This window comes from Agrilus planipennis, unplaced genomic scaffold (genome assembly GCF_000699045.2).
Source record: "Agrilus planipennis isolate EAB-ADULT unplaced genomic scaffold, Apla_2.0 scaffold31, whole genome shotgun sequence".
Lineage (NCBI taxonomy): Eukaryota > Metazoa > Arthropoda > Insecta > Coleoptera > Buprestidae > Agrilus > Agrilus planipennis.
Window position 1 is genome coordinate 707,936 of NW_020439053.1, and position 11,968 is coordinate 719,903.

General features: G+C 31.9%; 1 protein-coding gene across 2 annotated transcripts in view; it reads right to left on the reverse strand.

Moving 5' to 3' along the window:
- The window catches only part of LOC108732890 (cardioacceleratory peptide receptor-like), a 208,817-nt gene that overhangs the window by 76,628 nt on the left and 120,221 nt on the right, over positions 1-11,968 (reverse strand). For both annotated transcript variants that reach the window (XM_018463886.1, XM_018463887.1), the window contains one exon: positions 8,329-8,766. In XM_018463886.1, the coding sequence (XP_018319388.1) occupies positions 8,329-8,583 (255 nt within the window). In that variant the 5' untranslated portion in view covers positions 8,584-8,766. The remainder of the gene's footprint in view (positions 1-8,328; positions 8,767-11,968) is intronic.

Consider the following 11,968-nt stretch of genomic DNA (forward strand, 5'->3'; position numbering starts at 1 on the left):
TTTTCTTTTCCGCCGCGCCCACTGTCCATGTTTCGTACCCATACAAGCCGTGCTCCAAACATACACCTTTAAATCATTTTCATTTTTGTTTGTTTGTATTTCGAATTAGTCAAAATGAAAGGTACGTCTTTTTTGCAATCCCAAGCAGTAGAGAGGTGTCAGTTCTTGCAATTATTGAAAAAGATGTTGAAAAATGTCCGTATTTTTCTGATGTCATTCTATAATGAGGTGATGATGATCGTTCATCTTTTTGTCGACGAATATGAAAGGTGAAGGAAATTTATAAACACGATTTGATTCATTAATAAACTCGGCTGTAAAGAATTTTATGGAGCAATTTGATTAACTGAGGTGCTGATTTATTTTTGATTACTGGTAAAGAAATGGAACAAACCTATATAATGGTGTGTCCCTGTTCGCGAACGGCGCCAACAAAATGAAAATAAAGTTATTTTAAAAATATACGCTATTGACCACATAATGCCTACGTTTACATATACTTTGTATCAACACGTTTTCGAATGAACCATTAAAATAAACTACAGAGCATCTACCGATACAATTAAAAGACTAATTAATACGCACATACCTCAACCATAAAAATAATGGGAACGTTAAACTGTAATTATATTTAATTACTTACCGAATTTGATAGAATTCTGGATATAAAAAATATAATATTGAATTTAGTTGATATCTAAGGCGGTATCTAATTTGATGAAATCACTTCGAAGAATGGACTAAAAACTTTTAACTTAAAACTTTTGGATGTTTCATTCTCACCAGCCAGTAATGCTAGTGGGCGGGCAGTCCCTCCGGACTACACTGGAAGATAGGGCGGAAGACCCTCTTCAGCCTGCTTTAAGGAATCGTGGAAATGGGTGGGTGGTGGTTTGGGTGAGAATGTTGGGACGGATGAAATGAAGACAGAAGAATGAAAGATTATCTGTGGAATATTACTGCCTCAGCATTTGCCTAAGTGATCCAAGGAAACCACAGAAAAACTTGGACCAAGGCAGACGGACCCGGAATCGAACCGGCGTCCTCCCGAATGCTAAACAATGGTCTAAACCTCTAGGCCATGCCGCTCGGTGTTTTAAAATCTTAAAAGTACACACATTTATAATTCACTCTACCCCCACAATAATGATGAAAAAAGTAGAAGTGGTTTATACCTGAAAGTACATCTGGTTCTGAAGTTGCCAATTCAGGTACCAAAACTTCGAGAAATTTAAAGTATAAGAAAACCAGATAATAAAATAGTTGCTGGTTTAAGAATTTGCGTTTATGATTAGGGAACAACATCTATTTATAAAATTTACAAATGGGTACATATTTCCAAATTGTCGGAGATAAATAAACCAATAAAATCTAAGAATTATACTAAAGATAAACATAAACTAGAAAATGTCTTTGTAACACCGAACAATTAGTATAACGCACCTCCTACTTGTTAAAATTTTTGTATGTTGGACTGTTGATATTGGGCAGCTCACTGTGCTGAAAATAAACATATAGATATGTCGCGTTTACAAACCATTTCTTCGTATAGTTTTCGAATGTAGAAAAATTGAAAATCAAAATTAGTCAAACCGAATTTAAGCTAACCCAATCCTAACCTAACCCAAAGTAATTTTATTTTTTAAACGGCGGCATAATCTTTTGAAAAATACGATGAGATATAGGAAAATTTGTAGAAATACTTTCAGTCTCCTTTTCATATAAATAATAGAATAAAATCAGTCATATAAATGCAATGTAAACCTTTTGAAACCCCTTAAAGCGTATCAAACGGTATGCCTTGCTCAAAAGATTTTATGATTTTAAGAGTTCGATTGTTTCAGAACAATTTACAGAAAAATGGATGATACGTTCAGATAAATGTGATTGAAAAAATATATTTCACACGTTTATCGAATTGTGAATTTTCGCTCGTGCGAAATAAAAAGAAATAATGTAGACAAAGAAACGTGTAATTGCCATGTTCAGTGAATGTTTTGCCTTATTTGTAAACGTAAGCCAATATGACCGAACCATAAAACAAAATAAAACGACGTGCATACAGTATAGAAAACTTAACTAACTTAAGACATTTTTGAACATTGCCATCATCATGGGAATACATTATATTAAAGTAACTTAAAAGTTAAGTTGAATTTACTCGAAAATCTAGAAATTAAGAAAGCAATATTAGAAGGAAATAGTACTCCAGACAATTGTTTACCAGTCGACGTTAAACCCATTTTAAACATTTTTTTGAAATGTATAGTCATTAAACGTCTTTGTGTATTATTGAGTTAATATGAAAGGAAAGAATGACAACGCAGAGTGGGCAAACAAGGCGATCACACCGCAGCTTTTGAATTCATACACGAAAATTTACATCGCACTTGAATAGAACCGATTTTAGAAAAAAAAAAATTAAAGAGTAGTAAACAAACCAAAACACGAAAAGAGGGTCACAGTAGCTAATTATTACATTCTGACTTTAAAAAGCATTCTTATGCCTACAATTATTAAAATGAGACAAACACGAAACTGTTTTGTTACAAGTGAGCTAAACACGTGTCCGTAGTCAATAGTTAGAGCGAGTCTTTTTTGACTTACTTACTCAGGGAACGTACCCATACTACGTGACCCATGTTTTACCCCCCCTCCCCTCGGTGACCACCCGTAGTATATGCCAAAACCATCTCCCCCTCTAGTTTTTACGTAGTAATTCATAAATATGGTTTCAAATCATTTCTTGCAAACAGAAAGTTTTGAATACAGTTCGAAAAAGCGCGAGATTTCTCCAGATGATATTGACTGCGAATAAAACTTAAGCCCCCCGCCCCTGTGACCATGCGTGCTAATTTTGGATACTCCCCCCCACATGTAGTATGGGCATATTCGCTTAAGTATTGTTAAAAAGAAAATTTCTCAGTATTTTGTTCTGAACAAGCTCTCATAATAAAGCGAAGTATGCGTATACAGAAAACTATTTGTGGAACTTATTCGAAATTTATGAATTATTAATACATATATGTATAATACCTACCTACACCACCTTATAGTTGTTTGAATTAGGTACTTTATTACTGGAGGTTCGGCAGGAGATGGATTTTTATATGCGACAAAGTGATCCTTAAAGAAAATTGACTTCGTCTAGAGAAGACTTATTAAAATATTACGTAACAAATTATGGTGAATAATTCCGTGAATTTGTGCTCAACTTTCGGCTTTTAGTGCAAACGTTAACCAAGTCTAGAAAGTTTATGTATTTTAATAGGATCTATAGTTTCCGTTGGAGTAATAACTTAAGTTAAGGAGTATTGAAAAAACTATTAAGTAAAAAATTAAAAGCCACTGTCTTAATGAAAATATAAATTTAGAGAAAGAGAACTCATCCGTTGATGTTGGAATGTAAATGAATGAAAGGAAGGTCACTTTTTTGAAACAACTGTCAATAAAGGGAAGACTAATTAATAAAGATACTAGGCACCGAATTATGAAATTGAAACATAACTTAGCATCTGATTTTTGAAACAATTAAGCATATACAACTAAAAGTGTTTCCACATAATCTGTTTGTAATTTACAAGTAAATTAAAACTGATTTTTGTAATTTGAGGTAGTCCTTGTATCATTGTCATTATCGGGAAATGATGAAAGTCAACAACAATAAAACCATTATTAATGTAATAATACAAGCATGCACCTATGTGAAAAATATATTATTGATTACCTGGGCTTTAAGTGTTTAAAAAATAGTCGACAGGCAACCTTTTTATTAATGATACCGAAGGCAAAAGCGACGTGCTTGGATGTGATAAATTATTCGTGCACGACACATACTTAACCGCGTAACAAAAAAATTTCGATGGTCTTTCAAAAAAATGAAAACTTATTCTGGAGAATTGGATGACAATATAAATTGTTTTTCAGGGTGGCAGCTTTTCCCCCTACCCTTCAGTCAGCTGGGCTGTAGACAGGTGACCAATATGTAATATAAATAAGCAAGGCGAATTGCAAGGTGAATATAAAATGATATAATTACAGTTCCAAATAAGTAAGGTTTATAAATACGAGGGTGGATTGATAAGTTTCCGGCCTGACCAAGAAAAACAAGGTTTTTAAAAATTTTTTTTTTTTATTTCTCAACATAATCTCCTCCAAGGCTGATACATTTCTCATAGCGGTGTTCCAGTCTATTAATGCCATCTCTATAGACTGATTCGTCAAGCTCCTCAAAATAACCATTTACAGCTTCGATTACTTCTTCATTGTCCGCAAATCTCTTACCGCCAAGCCATTTTTTGAGATTAGGGAACAGAAAATAGTCACTCGGGGCTAGGTCTGGAGAGTAAGGAGGGTGCGGCATCAATTCAAACTTTAGATCGTTGATTTTAGCCGTCGCAACGATTGACGTGTGCGCTGGTGCGTTATCGTGATGAAACAAGATTTTTTTCTTCGCCAGATGAGGTCGTTTAATTTTCACCTCGTGGCTCAAACGTTGCAATAAGTCTGCGTAGTATTGACCAGTGATAGTATTACCCTTTGCAAGGTAATCAATGTATATAATACCTCTTGCATCCCAAAAAACAGTAGCCATAACCTTGTTCGCCGAAAAAATTGTTTTTGCCTTCTTTGGAGTTGGTTCCCCTGGTCCAATCCACTGTTTAGACTGTTCTTTGGTTTCAGGAGTGTAGTGGTGGACCCACGTTTCGTCAACGGTTACGAATCGACGCAAAAATTCGCTTGGATTACGCTTATACAATGACAAATTTGCGGTAGAAATGTTTTTTCGAATCAATTTTTGGTCGACTGTTAGCAAACGCGGCACCCATCTTGCACAGAGCTTTTCCATATGCAAATGTTGGTGCAAAATATGTTGCACACGTTCATATGACATCTTACAGGTCTCAGCTATCTCACGCACTTTCAATCTGCGGTCTCCCAGCACTATTTGATGAATTTTTTCGATCATATCTGGAGTTGTGACCTCAACGGGGCGTCCTGAGCGAGGCCCATCAGAGGTGCTCACACGACCCTTTTTAAACTCGGAAACCCACTGCTTAACGGTTGAATATGACGGGGAGGATGTCCCCAGTGTTGAGTCCATCTCTTTTTTAATTTCCTTCGGCGTTAACCCCTTCAAATAAAAGTATTTGATGACAGCACGATTTTCCTGCTTTTCCATTTTTACGAAAACCACAGAGGCGTCTTGTTCAGCGTGCTGTCAAACCTACACTAGCAAGGAGATCGGGCTGAAACTATAGCTACAAGCTATCCAAGGATGGTACTATAGAATGTCACCTCAAGGTAGGCCTAGTGGCGTCATCTCTTGGTTAGGCCGGAAACTTATCAATCCACCCTCGTATATGGCGAAAAAAATAAGCAGTAGTTTAAGTGGATAATTAGTGTTATTGTCCAAAATAAATTACCGTTATTTAATAATCATTTAAATGAATAAACAACAGCTTAATATTACATCAACTCTGATAAAGTTTTGATAAATTTCTGAAGAAGTCTATATATTTTTTGAATAAATTATGTTCAAATATGAGAAAGTTGTAGATTTAATCAATTGATTTTTAAAGCTTATTACATTCATCCTAATTAAATTATAAATGCGAATATGGGTTTGTTTATTTGTTACCATTTCAAGCCTTAACTACTTAACTGATCATCACGAAATTTTATACACACATTGTCAGGGGTACAGAAAAGCACATACGGTATCTTTTATCCAGAAAAAATAATGTTCGTAAAGGATTGAAAGAAATTAGCTTTATATGATCGATTTCACGCTTCAACTACTCAATCAAAATTTTGTAAAAATATTGTCAGGGGTACAGAAAAGAACATAGGGTCCCTTTTATCTAAAAGAAAAATGCTGTTTCCAATAGATAGAAGAAATTAGTTTCATGTGGTTGTTAAAGATGTTTGACACGTATTTATGATATAAATGCGAGAGCGGGACGCAGGTTAAATGTAATATTCCATAAAATCGAATTTAATTGTTAGAAATAAAATAAGATATTACTTTTTGCTATATCTATAAAGGTATATGTATATACAGCACTAATATACCTAAATGAAGGTATTTAAACTGAATGCTCAATTTTGATTCGTAATAATTTTCATTAAATTAGTATTCAAAATTGTTCCATATCTCCAACTGTTGTATTTCCATTATATTGCTAATTAAAATGATTAGTAACTTTCAATGATTTTTTGTTTGTTGCAATATGAAACATTTTTACAAAGGCCTAAAAAGTCGGATCAATTGTACAGTAAAACTCTAAGTAAATTGAAATATTAAATAACCAAAATAAAGCCACTTGTTTAGAATTACAACAATTTAATAAGAAAACACTTACAATATTATTAGGCCATTACCAAAGAGTTAAATCAATGTCGAAAAAAAAAAAATTAACATTGCAAACGATTAAATTTATTAGAAAAATTTGAAATTCAAAAGGCATTCTCTCAGGATGAAAAAGTTAACATTGTATAAATTTTCATGTTTCTGATTTTTAGTTTAGTTTCGATTTAACTCTTTGATAATGGCCTAATAAGCCGAAACGATATTGTAAGAGTTTTCTTATTAAATTGTTGTAATTCTAAAACAGTGGTTTTATTTTGGTTATTAAAATGTTTTAGAACTTACCAACCGCGATTTCCCTATCAGTTATGAAATATTAAAGTGCAAGGTGGTTTTATTTCTTTAATAAAATGATTAGTTTTCGTAAGAGATTGATAGGTGGGTTGTTATTTTTTTTTGCCCAAGGAATATCGAAAATTCAGAAAATTTTCCAACACAATGGTTCGTTGGTTTTTGTATTTACTTGGTAAAGCACATATGAAATCCTATACTTGAATTAATGTATTCGTCAGCATGTCCGCTTTTGTTCTTTCTATAAGTACACAAAATGTTGTCGGGCCAACAAACTCCATATTCTCTTATTGCTTTGATGGAAAATCCATATCCCCACACGGACTATATTTCAAATTTTGTTATGAACACACAACAAACAATGTTTTGTTTTGACATTTTTGCTCTATTTCGTACAATAGAAAAAAAAAAAGATTCTTACAGGAAACCGGAAAGAATATTCTTCAAGTTTAATGCGTTATCTGTTTTTATATTAATCGAATATGTGCGAGATCGCATCTATTTTTAGTTCACAAGATCTTCTTATAAAAAAAAAACAAACGACTCATAAATAAGATAAATCTGCTATTCGCTCAGAATAATTTCATAAAAGTTACATTTGAACCTTTTCTGTCTATTAAGTCAGTGTTTAATGTTTGAACGTAGCGTCTTTAAAGTTAAAATGTGAAAAAAAAATACTAAGAGGCTGTCGCGAAGATATAAGAAAACTTGAGATCGATGAAGGATAAACTTAATCCTCTGGAGTGAGGAATTTTTGCAGAAATCACTTTTTTCAGCATGTTTCTGTAAATAACTCGAGATAGAAACATCCCGAAAGGAAATTGCACTGGACAATTTTTATTCCTTGTTTACTTCTCTACAAGACAGCGATAGATCGAAATAATTTAAATTTATTTATTTAAAAATTGGCAAAAACTGTTAACAAACACGCTTACATTTCAATGCACTGCGAAGCAATGCAGGAATTAGTCTTTTTTTTGCAATAAAAATCTAAATTTAGGTAGTTCAATATATACTTAACTTACATCGAAAATTTGGTGAATATTGGTTTAGCGGTTTTTACATAATTTCAATTTACAATTAAGAAAATTCAAAAATTAATTTTTATGCCAATGCTACTTTGATGTTACATCATTCTTGATGTTTTTACATATCCTTTGTGTTTCAAACTACAATTGGCAACTAAAAAAAGTTTTTTTTTTCAATTTCTTTTAAGCACCTTTTCAATTTTTCAAAAAAAAAATTACTTAGTTGCAAAATAGCAGCCTAACTCGGTGAACTTTTATTAAAAACTTAGTTCTCGAGAATCACAAACCACACTTGGTCTGCCAACTGAACTAACGGAATAGCCCACGAAAGTGGAATGGTTTATGTGGGACAAACGGGTCGTGCTGTTCGAGAGAGGATAAAAGAGTGCATGTTAGTTTGGAAAATCAGCGGTCGCCTACCACGCTTTGGGGGAGAACAACATTGTTAAAGTGAAAATAAAACGATTAAAGCAATTTCCTGACTTCTCGGTAAAATTTGCGAATCCAACTCCCTGCTGATTGGCGTATCGTGCAATAATGTTCGGTAATTTGCCTCGTTTGTATACAAATGTGCAAAATGTGAAGGCATTGAAAATTTTTGCGAATCAATTTGTAACTAATCTAAGATGTTTCACGTACCTTATAAAAGTAAAAGGAACTAATTCCGTCGTTGGTAGAACCAGGAGGTCTCGTTGAAGAAGTGTCCAAGGAGGACTCGTTAAAATTGGAAGACCGCAACGCAGACTGTACATCGACCTTAAATGGCGTCATCATAATTGGTACGAACGTGGTGTTTAAAAGCGATGACAAATTTAAAAGGCTTAAGTTACTAGTACGCGCTGAATTCACAGCGGCACCCTTCTGTCCTATGTTCGCCGTAAAAGATACATCCATTACGTTTATGGGGATTTCACAGCAGATTTAAAAGACAACTACTGCTGAATTTCGCGCTCTCTGTTAAATACGGCCACATATTTTTCACAGGATGTTGGAGCTTAATAACCATTTCGGTGGCCATTTTTCGTTCCGCTTCTTCTATTTGCAGTAACATGCACATGATAATGGGACAGGTATCATCTGGAAAGAAAAAATTAAAAATAAATGTATCTTTCAAAGAATGCGCCCATAAAAATACAACTTAAACATACGAAGGTTCAACTGCTGAGAAAAATATACTTAAAAATTAGAATGTTGTCACAATTCTTCTTGTTTTCTTGATAATTATTATATCTAAAATATTGAAACTGTGATAAAACTGATATCTAATCTTAAAGAGGGAGTTGTAGTGAATTTCAAAGAAAAACCTATCGATTAGATCTAATTTTATAGTCCTTACTTAAGGCTAAGTGTATAAAAATGGTCCATCGATCGAAACAATAACATAAAATATTGACAAAACAGTACTGTATGAAAATAAATAAAAGTAAAACAAAAATACTGATATGCAAGGGAAGAAAAAGTAGGGAAAGAGCGAATATAAAGATAGGAGACGAAAAATTAGAAGAAGTGGCTGATTTTAGATACCTAGGAAGTCAGATANATTTACGTAAATTTTCGTTTTCCATTTTCTCCATGTAGTGGATGAATTTCTTTAACAAAATGTACAAAATGCAATTTTTACCCCTACCGTTACATTAATTTTATTAAATACTCATAAAGTTCGGTAAAATAATTATTTTTATTGGATTTATCTAGTAGACATATATCTATACACAAAGAAAACTAAATTTTTATGATAAAGCGAAAACTACAATTTTCGACTGTAAATGACTGAATTTGTCGTAGAAATAGTAGAATTTATTAGGTAACTTGTAATAATCTCAATTTTGACATATATTTTTAAAAATTATTTCAAGTTTCAATTTAATTAGTAATATCAACTAAAATACCTAGTAAATTTATTTCTGCTGGGATTTTATTTCTACAAATTCCAGTTTAAACTGTAATTTTTATTATTTTCGTTTACCAGGATAAGTTGTAAATATCGCTTTAATATTTACGTAAATTTTCGTTTTCCATTTTCTCCATGTAGTGGATGAATTTCTTTAACAAAATGTACAAAATGCAATTTTTACCCCTACCGTTACATTAATTTTATTAAATACTCATAAAGTTCGGTAAAATAATTATTTTTATTGGATTTATCTAGTAGACATATATCTATACACAAAGAAAACTAAATTTTTATGATAAAGCGAAAACTACAATTTTCGACTGTAAATGACTGAATTTGTCGTAGAAATAGTAGAATTTATTAGGTAACTTGTAATAATCTCAATTTTGACATATATTTTTAAAAATTATTTCAAGTTTCAATTTAATTAGTAATATCAACTAAAATACCTAGTAAATTTATTTCTGCTGGGATTTTATTTCTACAAATTCCAGTTTAAACTGTAATTTTTATTATTTTCGTTTACCAGGATAAGTTGTAAATATCGCTTTAATATTTACGTAAATTTTCGTTTTCCATTTTCTCCATGTAGTGGATGAATTTCTTTAACAAAATGTACAAAATGCAATTTTTACCCCTACCGTTACATTAATTTTATTAAATACTCATAAAGTTCGGTAAAATAATTATTTTTATTGGATTTATCTAGTAGACATATATCTATACACAAAGAAAACTAAATTTTTATGATAAAGCGAAAACTACAATTTTCGACTGTAAATGACTGAATTTGTCGTAGAAATAGTAGAATTTATTAGGTAACTTGTAATAATCTCAATTTTGACATATATTTTTAAAAATTATTTCAAGTTACAATTTAATTAGTAATATCAACTAAAATACCTAGTAAATTTATTTCTGCTGGGATTTTATTTCTACAAAATCCGGATCCAAATTGTAATTTTTATTATTTTCGCTTACGAAGGAACGGGCTAGTGGGATAAATTCTAAATATCGTTTTAATATTTAGATAAATTTTCGTTTTTCATTTTCTCTGTGCAATAATGGATAATTTGAATTACTGCTGCAGAACAGATGGGCTAAAAACATATTGTTTATTTTGGTAAAATGCTATATTGCATAAAATTGTTTTGATAAGTGACATAGAATATGAAATATAATAAGGACATGTCATTAAAAATTGGAATTTATGAAAAACTCCTACAGGTATAATAAAAACTATAATTTACGTAACTTGAAAAAGCTTGTAGATTAAGGAATGTATCACATGTCGTTTATCTTGGTACAAAAAACTCTTTCTTATTATTCTCAAGATCATTTTGTTCTGCTTTCAGGTAGATATAAATAGATCTGAGTTGTTAAACTGTGACTAAAAAAGAAGATAATGTCTACTGCCACGAATCTTCCTCTTCCCCTAATAAATTTGCTACCGTAGAAAAAGAAATCAATGTGATTTCTTTAGAAGATCCTCGAACGTTTTTATTGTTGCAATCAATATCACTTCCAGAAATCTGTTCCGAACATGAACTGTAATTACGAGAACGATATTTTATCTTTTTTTCTTTGGTAATTACTTAACAATAAAAATGTTTTTTTTTACGTTAAAGAGCTCTCTTTGTATAAACCGCAAGTATCTATATCTATCAACAAATAGTCTAAAGAATCACTTAAATTGAAAATAAGCAATTGGTTTTGTGTTTTCCTTTGATGACAGTGCATGAAAGTACTGGCAAATGTATGAAAACTACAATTCCTAGGAAAGGTATACAATTCCTAGGCTATTTAGGAAACATATAAAATATTGTTTCAAAGATTCTTTAATACCCACATATCCTGGTAAATCTATAAATTTCCCTGGAATTGTATGAAATTCCGATATTATACTAGGAAATGTATAAAACTAATGCTTTCTATGAAAACACGCTAGTAATCTGAGGATTAAAGTTATGTGTGAATACAATAAATAACCGGTTACCCATCTAAAATATTGAAACTGTGATAAAACTGATATCTAATCTTAAAGAGGGAGTTGTAGTGAATTTCAAAGAAAAACCTATCGATTAGATCTAATTTTATAGTCCTTACTTAAGGCTAAGTGTATAAAAATGGTCCATCGATCGAAACAATAACATAAAATATTGACAAAACAGTACTGTATGAAAATAAATAAAAGTAAAACAAAAATACTGATATGCAAGGGAAGAAAAAGTAGGGAAAGAGCGAATATAAAGATAGGAGACGAAAAATTAGAAGAAGTGGCTGATTTTAGATACCTAGGAAGTCAGATAAGTGAGGATGGAAGGAGTAGTAGGGATATAAAGCAGAGGATAGCGCAGGGTCGTGTCGCCTTTAATAAAAAGAAGT